The sequence below is a fragment of the Salvia splendens genome, chromosome 7 (genome assembly GCF_004379255.2).
Source record: "Salvia splendens isolate huo1 chromosome 7, SspV2, whole genome shotgun sequence".
NCBI lineage: Eukaryota > Viridiplantae > Streptophyta > Magnoliopsida > Lamiales > Lamiaceae > Salvia > Salvia splendens.
The window spans coordinates 8,679,437-8,702,285 of NC_056038.1; the positions used below are offsets into that span (position 1 = coordinate 8,679,437).

Here is a 22,849-nt window from a genome sequence, read left to right on the forward strand (position 1 = left end):
ACATAACACAAAATTTATGCAACTAACTATACAACAATTAGCACAAAAAACATTATCAACAAAATTGTGCGATTGGTTAGGGCACAACATGGCAGAGTGTTGTTTAGATATGGCACGACGATGGGCAGTGCTTAGAGGACGAGGACGAGGACGAGGGCGACAAAATATGAGGTGTGGCTTTGCTGATAGCTCGACGATGGGCAGCCACATATTGTGAACTTGATGAAGAGTTATGCGATTGTGATATGAGAATTGATGCAAGAAAGTTAATTTATTTTCTACATTATATTTTTAAATTGAAATAAAATGTAAAATTATACTCCAATGTTCTTGCGATTGGGTCCTGTCCTCCCCCTTCTGTTCCGAATAATTGTGACTTGATCGACTACTTCTTATGATCAATATAAATTGAAAATTTGATATTGGGCTTCCTACTTCTTTATTTCAACTGATAAGCCCATTTTCTGTGAGGCTACGATTTGTTGGCCGGACGGCCCATCATACATTTATTACTCTTTAACTTTTGTGGCGGGAATTGAAAATATTTGCATTTCGACCCCGAATCTCCCGCCAGTCAAAAAGGCTTCGTCAGATTCCTATATAAACCCAACCCCTCCACTGCCCCTACTAATTTCTGCCCAAACCCTGATCTGCAAGCTTTCCCTCCAAAACCCCGAAATTTCCCCAATTTTCTACGAATAGGGCGAAGATGTTGGAGCTACGGTTGGTGCAGGGGAGTCTGTTGAAGAAGGTTCTGGAATCGATCAAGGAGCTAGTAACCGATGCCAACTTCGACTGTTCCGCCACCGGTTTCTCTCTGCAGGCTATGGATTCCAGCCACGTGGCGCTGGTGGCGCTGCTGCTCCGTTCGGAGGGATTCGAGCACTACCGCTGCGACCGAAACATCTCCATGGGGATGAACCTCAACAACATGGCTAAAATGCTCAAGTGCGCCGGAAATGACGATATCATCACTTTGAAGGCCGACGACGGCAGCGACACTGTCACCTTCATGTTCGAAAGCCCCTGTACGTTTCGTTTTCTTCATTCCATTTGTATTATTGATGTTGTTTATGATAATTTCTAGCTATTTATTTCCTTTCTCCAGATTTAGAGTGCATATGCCCTAAATTAGATGCTCAAGTATGTGTTGTAGTATGTATGAGATTGTTTTATCATCATATGTTGAAAATGAGTTATTCTACCTACTACCTTAATGAAAAATGAGCTGTTTCCCTTATTTTCGGTGAATCTGCTTTTAGTGTAATCGCAAAAATGATGTGGTTTAATTGATGAATGATTATGTTGATGATTTTATCCTATCAGTTAGATTTGCATATATGAAGCCAGGTGAATGTAGTTTTATATAGCACGAGTTTGTTGTAATTTTTTAATGGAAGTGTGGTTATTACTTGGTGTGTATAGCACTGAATGCACGAGTTTGTTGGTGATTTGGCACATGTATTAAAATTTAGTCTGGATTTGATATGTATAATAGAATCTGATTTTTTTCATGTTTGAATGTATTGCTGAGTGCTTTTGTCAAATTCTGATGTTTTACAGCACAAGATAAGATCTCAGATTTTGAGATGAAGCTCATGGACATTGACAGTGAGCATCTAGGAATCCCAGAAGCTGAGTACCATGCTATAGTTCGCATGCCATCTGCTGAGTTTTCTAGGATCTGTAAAGATCTTAGTAGCATTGGTGACACAGGTGAAGTGCCAACATATTTGAACATATTTGGTGTGTTAAGATATAGTAGTGAGTTATTGTGAATGCTACAAGCCTCACCCCTGCCTCTGTTTCTTGCAGTTGTCATCTCTGTTACAAAGGAAGGTGTGAAGTTCTCATCCAGAGGTGATATTGGAACTGCAAATATCGTATGTAGGCAGAACACCACTGTTGACAAGGTTGATTCTTCTGATCTTTAGTAAGGACATTATATATTAGTTGTCATAAATGGATGATGACTGATATGCTCTTCTTTTGTTATGTTCTGCAGCCAGAAGATGCCACTGTAATTGAGATGAATGAGCCAGTATCTCTCACATTTGCTCTTAGGTATCTCAACTCCTTCACTAAGGCGACCCCATTGTCTAGCACTGTCACCTTAAGTTTGTCCTCGGAGCTTCCTGTGGTGGTCGAGTACAAGATTGCAGAGATGGGCTACATACGATTCTACTTGGCTCCCAAGATTGAGGAGGATGAGGAAGAGATGAAGCCTTGATCTGATTACAAAATGGCTTTGATATTGTTGAAAGCTCATCCACAAGCATGAGTTAGTGTACATGGTTTTGGAGATACTTTTTGGTGCTCCCTGTTCCAGATTTTGCTACTCATATTGCGTTGGATGTTGTTACTTAATTTTCAATGTGCTGCACTCCAAAAGTCACACGTATTCTGAAGTCTAGTTTCAGGTCAATTCAATCACGCATAATGCTCTTGTTCGACTTGTTTAGGGTGATTAGAACTTTATCAAGCCTTGATAGACCTTCACTTAACTAAGTGCTAATAATTGATACTGTGTTCAGCTAATTACAGATTACAACTATTATTGGATACATATACAAGCTGAATTGCTTAGCGCTGCTCATGTACAAATTATAAATTTCATAGGATAAAATTTGATCTTCTACCATTGTTTTAGTAAAGCAAAAAGGTGGTTAAAAATGTAGTACTAGTGGAAGTATTTAAGATAAAACTGAAACTAGATTTTGTCGAAGATGTTAAAATATTCAATAGATTTTATATACATCTGAACGGATAACTTAGTCATTATTCTGGAACTTTGAAGTGCAAAAAGATTCTTATACCGGCACGGCAATCATTAATCACAATTGGTCTTCCAAAAAAATGGTTTAAATTACGTCACCGATGAAGAAAAAGGATAAAATTTGGAAACAAGTGAAATGAGCTTGGAGTTTCATAACAACCATATGTTACTACTACTTCACTCACGTTCTAAACAAATTAAACTTAACCACATATGAGAGAGATGCAAATCCTGAAATCTTCATCGGGTGTGATTAGTGTTTGTCTCCAAATCTTAAGCAGCCACTGCATGAAACAATACAACTCGAAAGCCATTGTTTGAGGCACTTGGATTTCATGAAATAGTGCTCAGCTGAAACTGTTCAAATATCACAAAAACAACAATCACAGACCTCCATCACAGGAAGGTGGCTGGAGCTTTCCTTATACCCGAGCTATTCCCGTATCTCATGTGTTGAGCAACAGGAGGGACTAAGAGGAGCTGCACTAGCTCAAGGAAAATCTGGGTAAATAAAAAAACTGCAGAAATTGTTAAAAATGCTTCCAGTCATCCCCAGCATATATTGCTTGATCGCCTAGCTCTTCCTCAATTCTGACCAGCTGCAGATACAGAGGAACAATTTAGTTATATTAGTAAAAACCTAAACATGCATCCATAACAAACTTCAACTAAGCAACTTATTAATAAGAAACTGAGAAGGAATCAGACTCTTGGATGTGAACTAAGCAACATTAATTGGAGCAAGTTGGTGTCCACCCTTCGACCATAAATGAGGGAAGGGCAAACAAACAAATACTAAAAACACTACTCCCTCTGTCCCACATTAAGTGTTCCACTTTTTACTCGGTATGCGTTTTAAGAAATATGGGTCTCACCTTTATATATTTGTTTTATAATGAGAGGTGACTGAAATGAGTTAGTAGAATGTGACCTACTTACCATTTATAGTAAAAGTGAGAGTGGACACTTAATGGGGGCAAAAGTGGACACTTATTGGGGGATGTACGGAAATGGAAAAAGTGGACACTTATTGGGGGATGGACGGAAATGGCAAAAGTGGATACTTATTGGGGGATGGACGGAAATGGCAAAAGTATTGGGGGACGGAGGGAGTAGATCTTAACCTGATTATACTTCGCTAGTCTCTCCCCACGGCAAGGCGCTCCTGCCTTAATTTGGCCAGTAGCAAGACCAACAGCTATATCAGCTAAGAAAGAATCTTCACTTTCCCCACTCCTCTGAGAAATCACCACTCCCCAATTGGCATCCTTAGCTAACTTGACTGCTTCAATGGCCTCGGTTACAGTCCCCACCTGGTTGACCTGAACTTGTGGTGAGAGCAGAAAACAGCAGTGAGGAACACGTTGTCATAGAATATAAATGTGTAATAATTAAGTAGTGATCGAATAAAAATGACAACTGGAAACCATGAAACCAACATCATTGACAGCCCTTGACAACCTAAATAAAAATCTCCATCTGCATCATCAGACTGGACAAGCTTATATTCAACTGAGCTATAACCTCCTTTCAAAAAGAAAATCTCAAGTAAAGGCATAACATTCCACTTCATGGTCTAAATGCTTCCTATGTTGATCTTTTGCTTATAGTGCATACAGTGAAAATGCAGACGAGAATATTAATTTGAAGGTTGAATAACAACAATTTTCGTATATTGTGAGCCTTTAATTATTTATTAGAAGTTACCTTAAGGAGAAGAGCATTGCAAGCTGTCTCCTGTACAGCCCTCTCAATTCGTTTTGGATTTGACATCAACAAGTCATCACCTACAACCTGAAATGGAAAGCCACTCCGGATCTAAGAGGATACCATGCACATTAACAAGCATGGATATATACTATTCAAATTGCGATCACAACCTGCAATAACCAACCTTATAGACACAACTTCAATTTTTTACAAAATCATCCAGAAGGATATGGTTACTTGAACAACAATATTTGAATTGGGGGGACTCAATTCAGTTTTTCTCAAGATCGACTGAACATTGTAGACAGCTAAATCTACTGCCAAAGTGAAACACAATCTTTTTCACAGTAATTCAAAGTAGAATTGCAGAATTGCCTTAAGTACTAGATGAAAAGTGTTCAGCAAAGTGGGTTTCTTTGTGCTGGTTGGTCAATGAAGTGAATTATGTGGATATTAAGAACAAGAAGATGTAGATAACGAAACAGAAGTACTAACAGCTGAAGCTCTAATTTCATAGAATTCAGGCTATGTTTGTATGCTGTCTATTCTAACAACTTCAGAAGGATAAATATTAAACCAAGTATCAGTAAATATGAGAAACAAACCTGGCAAATCCCAAGACTAGAGAAATATTTCGAGTGCTCCCAGTCTTCCTTATCAAATGGATCTTCAATTGACACAATAGGGTAGGCTGAGAGAGAACCAATGTTTTAGAGGAAGAGTGACAACATGATAGAAGCCTACTTAGACTGCCAAACAGCTACAGTCAAAAGTTTTAGAATAGAAACATAAACTGCAATTAAAAGATCTTTAGAAAGTTCTATATAACTACTCCCTCCGTCCCCAATTATTTGTCCACTTTTGCCATTTTCGTCCGTCCATATTAATTGTCCACTTTCACTTTTTACCATAAATAAACGGTAAATAGGCCCCACATTCCACTCACATTTTATAATAAAACTAATATATAAAAGTGAGACCGATATTTCACTAACTTTTTAAATTCACTTTCCTTTACATTTGTTAAAACCGTACCGGAAACAAAGTGGACGATTATTGGGGGACGGAGGGAGTAGTAAATAAAAGAACACAAACAGTAATAAAAATACTCAAACGGAAATCAATGTTGAGACTTGAGATGAAGATACCTGCACAAAGTTCTTTATACATATCGATCATGTCCTCCCCAGATTTAAAGTTTTGACCAGATCTATTTGGTGTTTTGTAATCCAAATCATACTTGGTACCTAAATAAGAAAACAGATAAAATAAATCATGTCATTAACTATATAAGCAGATCAACCAAAGATACAATGCTTAGATGATGCAGGACAGGTTTCAGTTTTAATCATCACAAGACTACTAACAAATTTCAATGCACCATTGTACCATATGGTCTCATGCACATATTTTCAGGGTTTTCTCCAGTGTTTAGACAATTTTTACATTATTTTTCAAATTAAACAAGCTAAACTAGAGCAAAGAGTAATTTATCTCTATATTGCAAATCTTGGATACTGCCACTGTCATCATAAGCCCATTCCTGCTCCAAGTTAGTTTCACGAGCAAGATTTTGATTGTGCTGATGAAAGAATAGGTGGATCATATGACACCAAAACTCCTCAGATAATCTGGGAAGGGAATTCCTACGTACGGGATTTTTACGTCTCTATTAGTAGTTTAGTACAGCAAGAATACATTTTCCTATTAAAGTCAAGATGTCACTTTATGGAAAGAAGAATATCACCTATGCAAAATTCAGTAGCCCCAACACCAATTGCTATCTTTATTTTCTCGTTGTATCCCGTTCTTCCAATGGCTTCCTTTACAAAATCCAAGCCTTCTTTCAAGCTGCAGGCACAAAAACATAAGATGCCTAGATTCAGATCTGCAGATGATACCAAATAGGGAAACTTGCCTGGATATATCGGGAGCAAAACCACCATCTTCTCCAACGTTACATCCGTGTGAACCATATTTTTCTGTGATCACAGCCTGAACAAGCAGGACGAGAAGTTGTATATATATAATGGAAACAACTACGAGGAAATCAATAACAAGATAATCGAACAAGGTAAATGCATATTTTGTGAAACATAAACATAGACAAGAGTTTCTTGAAAATTTTCCAATATTCAGGATGATCCAGATCGTGAAAGGTTACATCAATTGTACACACACCAGAAACTATATCTTTGAGGTATACACACATATACAACATCAGGTATACCGGAATATAAAATCTACTTGCATATGACTAGTGTAGTAAAGGAACTCCATCCGTGACATTTCAACATTCAAATTAACCACAAATGGAGTCTTTTTGAAATCGATTTTAAGTTTGTGAAATGGAAACAAATAGGCATACAGCTTAAACTGTAGAGTATGAATGGAAAAACAGAGAACAATAAGGTTTTCATCATATAAATGTGCATTTTTGTAGAACATAGAATTCACCAGATATAATACAAAGTTGTGAAGACATCTTTGTTTCTGGGAGGATTAACCTTTAGATGATGATAAGTCTCAGCTCCCATCTGCAGAGCCTCCTCAAATTTTTTTGCCCCTACAGGAAGGATCATGATTTCCTGATCACAATTACAAAAAATGTCAGTAACACAAGGGGTTAATGCTCTTAATAAGGTGGGAGTTTTGATAACGATTAGTTCAAATAAGTATGTATTATGTAAGCATCCATGACATGCGTTAACTAAATGAAAGATTATATTACCTGAATGGCAAGATTGTTCCCAGCAAGGTTTCCGCCACCTATGAGGGTGAAAGCTGGGACAGGAAGGTGATAACTTGTTTTGCCAGCTAGATCAGCAATATGCTTGTATAATGGGACCTGCACAGAAATTTTTGAATCAAAACGAGATCTTTGTTTTGTTAGATTGAGCTGCTACATGAGTCAAGAATTATGCCTCTTTTTCAGCTGCCCCTGCTCTGCAAGCAGCCATCGAGACTGCTAGAATAGCATTCGCCCCAAGTTCGCCCTATCAAATAGAATACAATGAGCTCCATTTAGCATATAAACAAATTGGCATGTCTTAGAAATGGCTGGAGACTACTTCAAAAAAATGGCAGGAGAATGCAATAAAAGTGAGAATGTGTAAAGCAGATATCACATGATTCTGAGCCTCTCCAAGAAAAAACAAATAAGAATATTAGACAAACTAGATAACTGAAAATTGAAATGAAGCTACCTTTTTATCTGTCTTGTCCAAGTCTATCATGGCTTGATCAATTTGGGCTTGGAGAGTCGGATCCATACCAATTAAAGCTTCAGATATTTTCTCATTAACATTCTTGACAGCTCTACTTACACCATTACCAAGATACATTCCCTTGTCTCCATCTCGCAACTCAACAGCTTCATACCTGCATATAAAAGGAAATAATAAATTTACAAGAGCCTAATTTCTAAATGGGATAACTCATAAGATGCTGCATCTTTACCCATGTAAAGAAGATGGTAAATGATGAGCACAGATAAAACGTACATGGATAGATGCAACCCAGTGTGGTATACCTTATACTGGAAATAATAAATAATTCAGATGAACAATGCATGTAAGAAGGTCCCAAATCTCATTCCAGACATTTCTATAAAGAATTAGTGCAAACAGAAATGGTAAACTAGATTCAAGTCAATACAAGCATCAAATCATCCAAAGTCCAATAAAGTTGATCAGAGGAACTGGTACAGCCACAAAAGGTAGTTTTTTTTGTAACAAAACAGGCTATTATATTCTTCTGACACTTCCTTGCAACATCCAAATCTCTGCTAAATGACCATTAAGAGAAGCTTCAAAAGCAGATGCTGGTGGAAGATCCTTTAGAATGAGTAAATATAGGAATGGAGCATCCTAACAGAAATATTTTATACCTCAAAACCCCTGGACAACTCACTAGATGGCTACCTTCCACAAAGAGGGATAAGAACTGAAACTCGGTCAGTTGTCAAGAAAGGAGAAGTCATCTGATTACCTACCTATTATATATGCTGCTTCAGCTTCTCTATTTGTAAATGGCTAGACCACATAAATAAACGACAGTAATTCTCCTAAATTCTCAATACTGAAAATAACTGAATGCTAGTTCGAGTTGTGTACTGAACCTTGCTATTCAGAAAGTTATTTCCTCTCATTCTTGCCCTTTCGAATCAGTCGCCAAACACCAAAATACCTGGACAGGCACTACAATTTGCAGAACACTAAACGTTCCAACTCCAGCACTGGCCATATTTATTAAACACCTTCCCTACAATTTGGAATATTATACTATTATGCAGGATGGTTTTGTTTTAATATATTTAGGTAGATGAATCCTTCCTATAACTATGGTGAATATGGGCTAAAGAGTTGACTAATTGGAGCGACGGAGATAACTCAAAGTTTGTGGATGCCCAAGAAGATAAGTCACTCCAGCAAGGCACAACTATTTCCATCAGCATCTGGGTGAACAGATAAAGGCTCTATCCTAAAACTGAAAGATTTCAATGTAAGTGCGGAAAATGCAAAAACATATTGCAAATACTCCATTTATCAAGCTCAACGTGTACTTTTCAACTACAAAAATAGTGTCCAAAACATGTTGACCTTGACTAGCTACACAATCCACATTGTTTCACAATCCCTGAACACAAGCTATCAAAGGTCAGCGCATTGGGGCCCTAATTTCTACGTTAATGCAAGGCCAACATAGGACAAGGAACAACAGGGCATTGGGGTGGAGAAGAGAGAGAAAGCAGCGCTTACATTCCAGAGGTGGAGCCGCTGGGGGCGGAAGCGCGAAAGACGCCTTTATTGGTGCGCAAATCGACTTCGACAGTGGGAATCCCTCTGCTATCGAGGATTTGTCTGGCTTTAAGGTTGGTGATGACGGAGGGGACGGATTTCTTCAAGTGATTGGAGATGAAGAGCACGGGATCCGGCGTCTTTGCCCTAACAGCGGCATTGACGGCATCCTCAATCTTCCGGGAGAGCGTATGCTTGTCCAGATACTCCTGCACCGACATTATCCTCTGAATTGGTTTCAGCTTTCAAATTTCTTCCTCTCCCGCTTCTGCTGCAGCTACTGCCAGCTCAAGATCGGCGATTGGAATATGAATAAGAATTGGAACGGGGAACAAATTTTAATTGATCGAGGAAGAAATCAGAAATGGGGTTTTAAGCAAGAAACTGTTCCTTCTACCAAAATTAGAGTAATTTGTGGTGATACAATATTCTTTTGTAGGATTTATAGGAGTACTTGTAAAATGCAAAATAAATCCATCCAAATTATGCTGAGTCAGCACATGATGATAATAGATAAATGTGATTAAAATTTATAGTATACCCAATAAGGCCAAAAAGAGTTAGAAGAAAGGCTATTATATGTGAGGTCAACTTAAGATTGCAAATAGGGCTGCACAATACTCGTAATTATAGATTCGGGTAATTGGTATGAGAGATTTTCAGGTATCCGAGTAGTATTATCCGATTATGGGATTGTGTTTTTTAAATATATTTTATTTAATCTCTCTTAATTTTAATAGAGTAATGTCCCCCTATTCACCACCACCTACACTCTCTTAGAGCATCCGCCACGCATCTCGCATGTGTCTCTTATCTCGTCCCTCCGAGACGAGACGGACGAGGGACGCGTTGCAACGTCCCGTCTCGTCACCATCCCGCCGAGACCGATGGTGAGCTGTCTCGCCACGCGCCCGCGCGACGTGGCGAGGGCTGGCGCCACGTGTGACGCCCACTCGCCGGCCCGCAAGTGGGATTCATCACGCTGACGCAATAAATCATTTTTTTTTAAATCGAATTTAATAAAAATAATTAAAAAATAAATAACGGTCATTTTTTAAAAAAAAATTCTTTTTTTATTCTATAAATACTCCTCTTTCACACACGCACAAACACACATCTATTCTTCTCAAATAATCTCCCTATCCTCTCCAATTTTCATCTAAAATCATCTCTTTTATTCTTCTCCCAAATTTAATTCAGTCATGCATCCATTTGAGCAAATGCGTCGAATAATGGAAGAATCGCTTGAAGAAGATCGACGTAGGGAGGCGGAGGAAGCCGCGCCGCCCCAAAGACGATCCCGGACTTACATCCATCGTAACCGGGAGGAAGCCGCCGCAAGGTTAGTACGCGACTACTTCTGTGTAACCAGGTATGGGGAGATACCTACTTTCGTCGCCGTTTCCGCATGCGGAAACCGCTATTTCTCCACATCGCAAATACATTGGCAGCCCGGGAAGAGTTCTTCCAAGAAGGGTTCACGCCGTTGGCCGTCCTAGCCACACGACGCTGCAGAAATGTACGGCATCAATCCGTCAGCTTGCTACTGGACAAACGGCGGATTTGTTCGACGAATACCTCCACATTGGAGAAAGCACTAGGAGAATGTGCTTGATGAACTTCTGCAAAGGCGTCCGAGCAGCCTTCACTGACTAATTTCTCCGGAAGCCAAGCACGACAGATTGTCAGTTTCTGCTCCACCTTCACGAAGAAGTGTACGGATTCCTCGGGATGATTGGCAGCGTCGATTGCATGCATTGGCAATAGAAGAATTGCCATATGGATTGGAGGGGGTCATACATTAGCGGCCACAAAGGCGAGCTCTTTCTACTTTTGTTCTAGTCTAGTAATGGAATTCCATTTTAATAAAGAGGTTTAGATGTATTCCGACTCAGGGAGTGACGCACAACAATTATGCGTCGTTATTAATGAACGACGCACAACCCTTATGCGTCTTTAGTTAATGACGCACAGGGGTTATGCGTCGTTCAAAGACGCATAAGAATTATGCGTCTTACCCTAGTGACGCATAACCATTATGCGTCACACTGGTAAGCATTTCCGCCTGTCACCCGGGTGACCCGGGTTCGATCCCCGGCAACGGCGCAATTTTTTAAGTGATTAGTATTTGATAAAAATAAGTTATTCTAAACATTTATTTTTGGCAAATAGATATTACTCTTATAAAAGAATTATGCGCCTTTGCTGGGGATCGAACCCGGGTCACCCGGGTGACAGGCGGGAATGCTTACCAGTGTGACGCATAAGGGTTATGCGTCATTAGGGTAAGACGCATAATTCTTATGCGTCTTTGAACGACGCATAACCCTTGTGCGTCATTAACCAAAGACGCATAAGGGTTGTGCGTCGTTCATTAATAACGACGCATAACTGTTGTGCGTCACTCCCTGAGTCGGAATACAACTAAACTTCTTCATTAAAATGGAATTCCATTAACATACATCACCCAAAAAAGAATTGTTCCCCACAAAGGCACCTACCCCACCGTTATATTCGAGGCCGTTGCCGTCTACCGGCTACGGATTTGGTATGCGTACTTCGGGGTCCTCGGATCGAACAACGACGTCAACGTGCTCAACCAATCCAACCTCTTCGCCGAAGTTTTGGATGGTAAAGCGCCGGCCATCAACTTCATCGCTACAACCGGCGGTATAAAATGGGGTACTATCTTGCCGACGGCATCTACCCGAAGTGGTCAACCTTCGTGAAGACGTTCAACAGGCTGGTGAACGAAAAACAGGCTCTATTTGCGCAGAAGTAGTAGGCTGCCCGAAAGGATGTGGAGAAGGCGTTCGGGGTTCTCCAAGCGCGCTTCAACATTATCAAAGCCCCGGCTCGTACGTGGTTTATGGAGAGTATGGTCGACATCATGTATACGTGCATAATCTTGCACAACATGATTGTCGCCGACGAAGGACCTGAGGCGGGAAATTAGTTCGACCCATAAACCCCGGGAAGCTCTACCGCAAGTAGTCCGCCTCACAGTGGAGTGCATCCGTCTATACAAGATCAGTTGTCTATTCGGGCAAGGACACGTGATTCTACCGCCCACGCCCAACTCCAAGATGATCTAATGGAGCACATTTGGGCAAAATTTGGCAACCGGTAGACGCACATGATCTTTCTTCTGCTTCTTTGAGCTTTTGAGATTTTAAATTTAGAGAGAGTGAGCGGAAGAAATTAATTTATGTATTTTTCATTTTTTTAATGTTTTTTTAATTATATATATATTTTTTAAGAATTTTAAGTTGTAATTTTATTTTATTTAATGAAGTGTGTTCTTATTAATTGAATTTGTTGGAAGTAAAAATAAAAAATGAAATTGAATGAATAGTTAAGGGATGAGATGGTTAAGAGCCGGATAAGAGATGTAGGGTTGCAGGTTTTGTCTCTTAGTTAAGAGATGAAGTGAAAAGTACAGTGTGGCCCATGAATAGTTAAGAGCATCCGCAATGGGCGGACGATGGCACGCTCGATGGCGCGCATCATCCGCGCCATCCATCGTCCGCACCCATTACGGGTGCGCGCCATAGGGCGCGGACGATAGTCGCGCCCTATACTTCGGTAGTGGAGGATAGCGCGGACGATGACCATCGTCCGCGCCATCGTCCGCCCCATTGTGGAGGTCGCGGATGATCGACCGCGGACGATGGCACGCGGTTTCATTTTTTTTATAAATACCGTTCATTTGTAACATTTCATTTCACGCGATTTCATTTTCGAAACTTACATTTACATAATTACTACGAAATGGATTCAAGCCCCAATAGTCCTACGTTTAGCGCAGGGGCGCATTGGCCGGGTACAGAACCCGACGATTATCGTTCGTTCGACACCAACACCCATTACGATCCCGATTTCAGTACGGAATCGTATGGGTTGTCTGACATGGAACCGTCTCCGCACCGCCCAACCGCAGCGGCCGATCCCGACCCCGCCGCGACCGCTTCCGCCCCAGCCAGAAAGAAGCGGAACCGGCAGCGGGCGCAGAAGTTGCCGCCTCCCAGTGATTGCGATGAGTACGCCCCCGGCCGTACGAACTACAACGACGACGAAACTCTCACTTTGGCCCGGTGTTGGGTAGATATATCGGAAGATCCGATATTCGCGAACAACCAGCGACAGATCGCGTACTGGGAACGCATCGCGGACCTCTACAATTCGGTCAAGCCGCCGACCGCGTACAAGCGCAAGCGTGAACAACTCCGCAAGCACTGGGATCAAGTCAAGAAGCAAGTGAACTTGTACGCGGCGGAGTTCGAGAAGTTCACGCGGTCACAGGTGAGCGGCGAGAGCGCGAGCGACGTGCGCAGCGATGTTGTCGTACCGGTCTATGTTCGGCGATTTCAAGCACGAGGCCATCTGGGCGCTCTTGAGGGAGAAGCAGAAGTTCCAAGGTGGAATTCTGCACACTGGTGCGCCGAAGAGGATGAAGGTCACCGAAGTTGGTGACTACACGAGCAGCGGCAGCGGCAGTCACCCGGTTGACCTCAACCGGACGTACGTGGATGAAGGGAGTTCCGGCACACCGGTGTCCTTCCGGCGTCAAGGCTGCGAAGGCCAAGGGAAAGGCGACCGCGACCTCATCGTCGACCGCTGCAACCCAAGCTCCGGTCCCGGTAGAGCTCCCGACCCAGACGGCCACCGCGTTTGAGTCGTTAGCATCAGCGTCGATGGCAAGGACGATGTTACAGACGCACAGGGCCCTCAAGAAGTGTACCGACCCCGACGAAGCCAAATATCTCCGGGCGTTACTCGATGAGCTGCGTCGGAAGTTGGGAATTGGTCCGACTTAGTTTTTTTTATTATTAGTTCAATGATGTAACTTTTTTTATTAAAACTTCGCAGTTTGTTATTTAGACCGTTTTTTATTTACTCGTTACTTGTTATTTGAAAACAGTTAAATTAATTAAACAAAATAATAAAATGATGATGTGGCGCGCCACAGGGCGCACCTTAGGGCGCCCCACTGCAGGTGGGGAGGTAGGAGGATAAAACTGCTGACGTGGCGCGTCATAGGGCGCGCCTTAGGGCGCCCCATTGCTAATGCTCTAAGAGATGAGACCGGTAAGAGACGGATAAGAGACATCGTTGCGAATGGCCTTAACTCTTTGTCGTGTTTCCTGCTATGCTGGATAGATTGATGGCAATTTTTACACATGCATTGCAGTGGATATTTTATTGTTTATTGTTTCGCCATCTTTCATGTTTGGACGAATGATTGTTTCGTTCAGTTTTTTCCGATAATGGTGGAAGCTTGTAATTTTTTCATGTCCAAGTCTAATTAATCGGTACATAATCATAACAAATACTCTATTTTTAAATTACGTAGTGCTTGTTAGTAATATTTATGTACGATGGAGTATCATACATTTGAGAAAATTAAAACACTAAAGTTGAAGTTTGAACCATAAGTATTTTGTTAGTTTTCATAACTTTTATACTCATCACTACCTACATTGGGTTTTAGGGTCCCGAAGTCACATATGAGTTGGGTATATTTTAGAGTTTTTCGGTTTCGGGTACCTGCATGTACCTATTTTTGCAGCCATTGTGCAAAAATCTTAATTATTTATGTAGTTCTTCTATTGGATTACTTGGTATATGAGGTATTTGATACGAGATTGGAATAAGGGTGAAATGGAATGAGATTGGAAATGAAATGAATATAGAAATGAATTAGTTATTTGCATTTCCATCCCATTCTCTCCTTCAATTCATCTTACCAAGTAAATGAATACAGTAGTGTATGGAACCAGGAATCACATAACATTCCATCGTACCAAACCAAGAATGGTCTAAAGATCCACAAGCTTTCTCATGTGCTAGATGAGATATGTTGCTCTTACCTTGTTGTATTTGATACGAAGTTTCCATTTGGTGCTCTACTAGTATCATTACAAATTTGTATCTTGCCCTATATAATTTAAGACTAAGTATTGATTCCATCATCGTCTCATGAAAACTTTTCAATTACAACTAGAATACAACATGTTTCATTATCTAATAGTAATTATCTTTGTGGGAAGTTCAGATTTTTTTTCCTTGTCCTTCTCAAGGAGTCAGTTCATGTTCATGATTATCACCTTCTAGAAATTACAATTGTCGTTGGTTTCTCATCCACAAAAATACTAGTACAAGATAAAAAATAGTATTGAGCGAGCTGCTATCAAACTGTACATGTAGAGGTCCGTTGTCAACGGCCGCGCGACGAGGTAACTGATGAGTCGTTATCAGACGACGCAGCAAAAAACAAGTCCGACAAGTAATTGCTCAAATCCTCAGGGACATATCTGACAATTGAGTCCGTTCCAAATCTGAATCTCCTCGCCGTCGCGTAGTCGTCTCTGTGCTTGTTGTAAAACATCCGGTAACTCGGCACGATCCTTTTCGCTAGAGATATTTTCATATCATCGCGCAGTTTCGGGTCAGGTATGACCCACGAAGCCTGCTTCTTGTACGCCTCCTCGAAAGCTGCATTGAACTGTTCGAAACAATCCGTCACTTGCTCGGGAGAAATCTCCGCCGTCGGATCCTCATGCAGTGCAGCCATCACTTTGCTCCATCCCATCCGCTGGTAATTCGACAGATACTTGCTCACTTTCGCTCTGTTTTCGGATATCCATTCGGCTCCCATCAGGAGCCCCAGTTTGGAGTTCCGGACCTTCGAAACTACGTAGTTTAGGTTGTTGGCTAGGAACAAGTAGGATAATGCGACGTCGCTGTATTTCACCGCCTTGCCGTCGAGCTTGCAGAGGAGGACGAGAATCAGCCACGCTAGCCTGGTGGTGATCGCCGCCACGCAGGGGTCGTCTGCCAAGGCGGAGGTGGGGCTCGAGAAGTACGCCTGCGGCAGAGGCGTCTCAGCCACCACTGACCACTCGGCTATGATGACGGAGACCGCGCCGCTGTAGTCGGCCAGGAAGACGAGGTAGTTCATCACGTAGCGCGTGAGCGGGTGGACGCCGCCGCCGGCCGGTGTCTTCGACGAGTCCTTCTGAATCGCCGCCTCGAATTGCGTCAGTATAATCCTCACCGATTCCCCGAGCTTTACCAGCGCCGCCTCCGCCGCCGCCGATTCGTGAGAGAAGATCGATTCAATATCTGGCCACAGATCGGAAATCGCCTCGAATAGATCTAGGGTCCGGAACATCTTCTCCGGCGAAAGGATCTTCTTGCATCTCCCGAAGACCTCCGGGAAACTGAAGAGCCTCAACGCCGCATCTTTCGAGATCTCGGTGAAGCACGATTCGGCGATCTTCTCCGACGAGGAGAAGACTATGTCGCAGAGAATCCTCTCGCCGCAAAATAAGGTTTTAACGGCAATTTTCACTGCGTGCAGCCAGGTCTTAATTTTCTGCTCCAGAGCGCTCCATTCCATTTTCTGCATCTGGTGTTGGCTCAATTTCTCAACTCCGAGATAATACAAAGTCTCATCAATTATCGATTTCCTGACGAGTTTGTAAATATTGACGCATTCTCTGCCATAGCCAGACGCAATCATACAGTCAGCGATATTCCTTAAATCCGCCATCGCGAGATCCGCCTCGGCGTTCTCGCGGCGAGGTGGAGTTCTAGGCTGCGTTGTGCTCGTACTCGTGCTCTCCTCTCCTTCATCGGAAATTTCATCTTCGTAGTAGTAGTAGTCGGAGACGCTGGATCGAGCGGAAGCCCTAGACGAGCGACAGGAAACCGATTCGGAGTCGAGATTTTTTCTATTTGCAGATAAAATTAGGTGAAACTCCTTCTCCAATCTCTTGATGGCAATCTGCATCAAGTTCTGAGCTCGGACGAGTCTATCGGTGCCGGAGCTGAGCTTGACGTAGTAGTGCATCGCGTGCTGCAGGCTGCTCACTGCATCGAGGAATTTCCTGGCTTCTCTTCTGTCATCGACGAAGAGCGATGAGAATTCCTGGTGTCTGTGGGCATCGATGGCCGACGCTGTGATTATGACCTCAGCGAGGTCGAGATTCTCCTCCATCATAGTCTCGGAGAAGGACTGGTGGCTAGAGCGTGACGGCGTAGACGACGGAGAGCCAGAGGCGGAAGAATGCCGCGACGGAGAAGAAACTCTCTTGGAAAAAATCGAACCCTTCATTTGAATTTGATTGGTTGTGAGTTATGAGGGCTACGGTTGATGAGAGTGGAACTAATAATTGAGAGCTTTTGGTGATGTTTTGTTGTTGGACTTGAGAGAATATTTTGATTTGGCTTACAAAAGGGGAAGGGTGGTGGGTATATATATATAGAGAGAGAGAGAGGATGAAAAGGATTACGCGGTGTGGGTGTTAATGGTTTGAACGTTGAAACCAATACTAGTGGTAGTAATAATTTGGGGGCAGGGGATTGGTGGGCGTGTCATTGTCAGCGTCGTTATTTACCATGGGAATACATTTGGACGATGTTACCATGTCGTCTCTCATGTAAAATTTGATACATATATGTACAATTTGTACATTAAAACCGAGGTCCAAAACAACTAAAAGCTAGGATTTGTAATTGCAATCCGCGTTGACTCGTTACAAGATTGATGTTTTGTGAATTGCTTTATGCTTTATATATGTAGATGTTAAATTTACAACGGATCTATATATCTTCTACGAAAATTCCATTTCTAAACTGGTAAATAAAAATGTATGTACTCCTATGACATATTCACATTGAATAAGGGAAAAACTCATTTACAATTTCCAACTTTTATTTACTAAGATTATCCATTAAACGGAATATTTTATGAATGCGTGAAATTAACAACTTCAACTTGATTGCCTAATTTGCTCGATAGAAATATGAGTTAGATCCCAAAGCTCGAGTAACAAGATACTCCTACTTGCATAATACTTTTTTGATTGTTTAGAATTATATTACCTTGAACTCGAATTAGATTATTGGAGTACTAAATACTCCCTCCGTCCCCCAAATATTGTCCCATTTTAACCCGGCACGGATTTAAGAAATATAATGAAAACTGAGTTGAAAAAGTTAGTGGAATGTTGGTCCTACTTTTATATATTAATTTTATAATAAAATGTGAGTATGAATGAGTTAATGGAATATATGGTCCACAATAAAAAATGGTAAAAAATGAAATGAGACAAATGTTGTGGGATTGACGGAAATAGAAAAATAGGATAAACTTTCAGAGATGGATGGAGTGATAAAATGAAAAATATTGGTAGTTTTATTGTTGATGTGGACAAACTCATGTGTCCAGGTTAGAAATAAACTAAACCAAAGCGGGATCAAATATCTATGACTATCTACGTAAACTCAAAGGTTTGAAAATAGGAGTGTAAGTAGGGCACTAGCCAGGAAATCTGGATCGCATAATTAGAGTTTCTTAAGAGTGTCCACGGTAAGGTGGCCGCAAAAATTTATCCACGGTAATAGTGGACATACTCAAGCCACAAATCACATTATTTTATCAATAGTTGGCACAAATCACATTATTTTATCACAAAAAACAAAAAAAAATAGTTTTCCTGCCATCGCGGCCGCCGGCGCCCCACAATAGGGAGCCGCGGCCCTACCCCCGCCGTGTCCACGCCGACTAGTTGGCCCACGCTTGTCCACCCCCCTCCCCCGGCCGTGGCCGTGGCCCTCTGTTTCCGCAGCTATAGGGAGCCGCGGCTCAGCCACGTCATCGGGCAGAGGCCGCGGCTCCCTATTGTGGACACTCTAATTAGAGATGCTGAAGCTTCCTATAGGAAGACTAGAAAACCAGTGCTCGTGTAGCATTCACCAGTAATCCCAAACCAAATATTCCTAATTGACGTATCAAGGTGCCAATATCAACATGTTTATGTGGTTGAGGAATGCTAAATCCAGCAAACCGAATTTGTTACATCTGACAATCGACATAGTAGTAAATAAGTTCATTGAAAGTCAACGGTCTGCAGTAACTATCGCTAATAATGGAAGGCAAACGAAAAATGGAAGTAAATCCCACCCTTACAGGATTAGAGAGTTTAGGCAGAATCACGCGCGCACGGCAAGATCAATAGAGCTCCAAAAGCCAAATTTAATAAATCCAATGTAGTTAAAAATAACTCAATTTATTCCAAGTCAATGTGCAGGTTATAAATATTATCTCATGCCAAATTGTATTCCCTCTGTCGCAATGAAGATTACTTAGTTTTCTTTTTAGTTTGTCTCACTCCACTGAGATGATTCATTATTAAAAATAGAAATTTCTTTATCTCTACTTTATGCCCTCTTTTAATTTATTCTCTCCATAACATACTCCCTTCGTCCCAACTAAGTTGAGTGGTATTCCTTTTTTTGGATGTCTCAACTAAGTTGAGTCATTCCATTTTTTAACAAAAAACTAAAACATTCAATCACTCTTACTTTATTCAAGCAGCTACTTTACTCTCTGTTATCTTTCCTACTTTATTCCTCTCTCCTACTTTTCAACACAATATCTTAATCTCCGTGGCCAAATGTTGTGACTCAACTTAGTTAGGACGGATGTAGTACAAAATAAAATTGCATAAAATTTCGTGCCGTCAAAGGAATGAATCAACTTCCTTGGGACATAGAGAGTACTCCCTCCATCCGCCATTAGGAATTCCATTTATTGGCGGCATGAGTTTTAAGAAATGTTAAGAAAAGTGGATGAAAAAAAGTTAGTGGAATAGAGGTCTCACTTCTATATATTAGTTTTAAATGAATGTGAGTAAAATGAGTTAGTGAAATGTGGGACCTTATTACCATTTATGGTAAAAGTGAATCGGAACTTCTATTCGCGGATGGACTAAAATGAAAAAATAGGACTTCTATTCGCGGACGGAGGTAGTATATATTTTGTCTAGTAACCTAAAACTAGCCTCATTCAACCACAACTCTATATTTAGCTGCAACGTTATCCAATACAACTTCAGCCACATCTCAACTTATCAACTATATTTAGTAAGCCACATCTCAACTTATCAACTATATTTAGTAATTTTAGTATTAGTTTATATATGTGTATATATAAAATCGATATAAAAGACTAAAAACCAATATTAAAATTCAAAATTACAATAAAAATAAAAAAAATTGTAAGTAATTTTCAATAATCGATGACAAATCGGTTGACAACAAATCCGTAGTCTTGGTACACATACATCACTGTTGGATAGATCACGACAGCGTGGCTTCAACAGCCATCATTCATGCTCTCTTTTTCCGAGCGTCGTAGTTGCTTTAATACCACCTAAACATCACCATGGAGCCTTGGTTTATACTATATAGGATCAACCAATTTAAATTATTTAGATATCATATATTCATATTTGAAATTATTATGGATCACGGTAAAGCGAATTTTAGGCCCTCAACTCTAATTTTTTGTAAGGTCTGACATTTCGTATTTATTGTCCATAATACACAGTTTGTATTATTGTGTCCATAATAGTCCAAGACCTTTTCTTTTACTACTACAATTCTATATTTTTCAATCACTCTGTCTATTTTAAGTTTGATATATTATAGTATCAAACTATAAACTAGTATAAATTAGTTATGAATTAGTTTTGTTATTAATTATATTATTCTATAATAATAAAAAAATGATATGGAAAATTTATGACAAATTTTCACATGATTTCAAACTTGATTAGAAATAATTATACAATACTCAATAAAAAAAACTATTTTTTTCTTAAGTATGTAAATCTTTAATTTAAAATTTTAACATTTTCCTAAATTGTTACAAAATTATTGTAATTTTATTTGAAATTAATTGGTACTTAAAAATCGATTTTTTATGTAACATATCAAAAAATTCAATAATGTAGAATTTATGTACATTTATTATTACCAAAAAAATGACCATACTATAGTTATTTGGTAATTATGATGCTTAGTTCTAATGAAGAATGGTATTAAATGTAGTACTATGAGTATTGAAGTGTTTAATTAGAGTAGTATTTCTTACAAGTAAATTCGCTGGTGAAGAGTTTACCATTTTATTCTAAAAAAAGGAAGAATCTAGATTAGTCAGCCTATTGCTCTGACCCTCATAAGTTAGGACCGGTCAACCATAGTTGAGTAGTAATATTGGTTATGACTTATGACCTTTTAATATGTTTATCACGAAAAAGTCCGTTGTCTTCTAATGTTTGCCCGTTAATATATTTTTTGTCGACTATAGTCCATCCATACATTATAGACAAATTACGGAATTCAAATTCGAATTTCGCTCAATAATAGTGTTCCTTTCATTACCTGCCCTATATATTGATTTGAATAAATATAATATATATGTCACATGCCAACACTATTTATTTTATTTAAAAATATTTACAGGAAATTACAAAATATTCAATCTATAGAGTTTTTAAAATAAATGCTTGAAAGTAATTTTCAAACTTATAATAGTCTAATCACGCCCTTAGATTGACTTTGAAATATGGATTAAACATTAATTTTTTTTACATATTCTTAATATTAAGTGTTGGCCGAATTAAGTATTAACTGAACTTGAAAGTAGATGTTACTATTACTCATAAGTAGGATGGCCTATATGGAGATGAGATTTATTGGCACATCGAATTAATAACAAAGTAAGTTTGGCACCTATTTAATGTTTAACTCAAACTTAAACTTTCAAATTAATAATGTTTATAATTTTTGTGGATTCTAGTAATTGAAATTTATTACTAATATTTTTTATATCATCCTTTGTTTCAGAATTTATTTAATTTACAGCATTTTTATAAAATTAAGATTTACATATTATTTGTCTTTATTTCGCATTAAATATTTGTTATAAATTGATTAAATTCATGATGTTTGCACTACACATTTATTTAAATTTTAGCTTAACACATTAGTCAAATTAGAGTGTTATACTATAGTTGTATTTTCGAATCCCCTTGTGATTTGTGATCGCATCAATATTTAGAAAAAGGTTCTACAATTATTTAGCCTGAATAAATTAATGAGAAGATAATCTTATGTCTTATAGAGAGAAAATTCTTCTTAATTCTTTTTCCCCACGTTTCCATTAATAATAATACTCTGAATTTATTCATATATTAGTACTTCGTTGACTATGATTTAACACGATGTTTAAAGCGACTGGTTCGTCTATAAACCAGAGCCTTCTCCGATTTGTGTCTTTATAGTACTTTTCAAAAGCAATGTATGAAATTTATATTAGGTGGGATTTTATCGTAGACCTTTGGTTATATAATAAGAACACTTCATCCCAAATTCTTTTGTAAATAATACTACTATATAATCTTTAACTATGTTTATATTTTTTAAAAATATTTTTTCTTCTACGCTAGATAATAATTTATGTTTAATCATATATTCTTATAAACAAACAATACTCTTAATATTTTAATTATAATTCACTAATTTATATTTATTATTCATTAAATTTGAATTAATTATAATTTATCAGAAAAATAATTCTACACTAATTAATAATTCATGTTTATTTGTATCTTCTTATATTTAATTAATTAAATTTAGTATTTTATTAATAATTAATTAAATTTAGTATTTATTATTCATTAAATTTGAATTAATTCATATATTTATCTAC

At 39.3% G+C, this 22,849-nt stretch overlaps 3 protein-coding genes across 3 annotated transcripts; 1 reads left to right on the top strand and 2 right to left on the bottom strand.

The window, feature by feature from the left end:
- The first annotated feature begins 645 nt into the window (after window positions 1–645).
- Window positions 646–2,367, top strand: LOC121811030 (proliferating cell nuclear antigen-like). The gene is made up of 4 exons (XM_042211783.1): window positions 646–1,028; window positions 1,564–1,716; window positions 1,816–1,913; window positions 2,006–2,367. The coding sequence occupies exons 1-4, from the start codon at window positions 710–712 to the stop codon at window positions 2,228–2,230; spliced, it is 795 nt and encodes a 264-aa protein (XP_042067717.1). The 5' UTR covers window positions 646–709; the 3' UTR covers window positions 2,231–2,367.
- Window positions 2,368–2,830: 463 nt separating this feature from the next.
- LOC121742353 (cytosolic enolase 3-like) lies at window positions 2,831–9,712 on the bottom strand. Its single transcript, XM_042135470.1, has 12 exons — window positions 9,247–9,712; window positions 7,693–7,867; window positions 7,411–7,482; window positions 7,218–7,334; window positions 6,994–7,074; window positions 6,405–6,481; window positions 6,234–6,337; window positions 5,635–5,733; window positions 5,092–5,177; window positions 4,484–4,570; window positions 3,901–4,098; window positions 2,831–3,375 (listed from the first exon to the last, which is right to left on the bottom strand). The coding sequence occupies exons 1-12, from the start codon at window positions 9,504–9,506 to the stop codon at window positions 3,307–3,309; spliced, it is 1,425 nt and encodes a 474-aa protein (XP_041991404.1). The 5' UTR covers window positions 9,507–9,712; the 3' UTR covers window positions 2,831–3,306.
- Window positions 9,713–15,231: 5,519 nt separating this feature from the next.
- Window positions 15,232–17,504, bottom strand: LOC121741979 (exocyst complex component EXO70H1-like). The gene has a single exon (XM_042134974.1). The coding sequence runs from the start codon at window positions 17,402–17,404 to the stop codon at window positions 15,503–15,505; it is 1,902 nt and encodes a 633-aa protein (XP_041990908.1). The 5' UTR covers window positions 17,405–17,504; the 3' UTR covers window positions 15,232–15,502.
- Between the last annotated feature and the right edge of the window lie 5,345 nt (window positions 17,505–22,849).

Coding starts and splice junctions, on each gene's coding strand:
- LOC121811030 (XM_042211783.1), top strand. CDS start 710: ATGTTGGAGCTACGGTTGGTGCAGGGGAGTCTGTTGAAGAAGGTTCTG. Junction 1,717..1,815: donor TAGTAGCATTGGTGACACAG/GTGAAGTGCCAA, acceptor TGTTTCTTGCAG/TTGTCATCTCTGTTACAAAG. Junction 1,914..2,005: donor AGAACACCACTGTTGACAAG/GTTGATTCTTCT, acceptor TATGTTCTGCAG/CCAGAAGATGCCACTGTAAT.
- LOC121742353 (XM_042135470.1), bottom strand. CDS start 9,506: ATGTCGGTGCAGGAGTATCTGGACAAGCATACGCTCTCCCGGAAGATT. Junction 7,335..7,410: donor CAGGGGCAGCTGAAAAAGAG/GCATAATTCTTG, acceptor ATTTCTGTGCAG/GTCCCATTATACAAGCATAT. Junction 7,075..7,217: donor GGAACAATCTTGCCATTCAG/GTAATATAATCT, acceptor AATTGTGATCAG/GAAATCATGATCCTTCCTGT.
- LOC121741979 (XM_042134974.1), bottom strand. CDS start 17,404: ATGAAGGGTTCGATTTTTTCCAAGAGAGTTTCTTCTCCGTCGCGGCAT.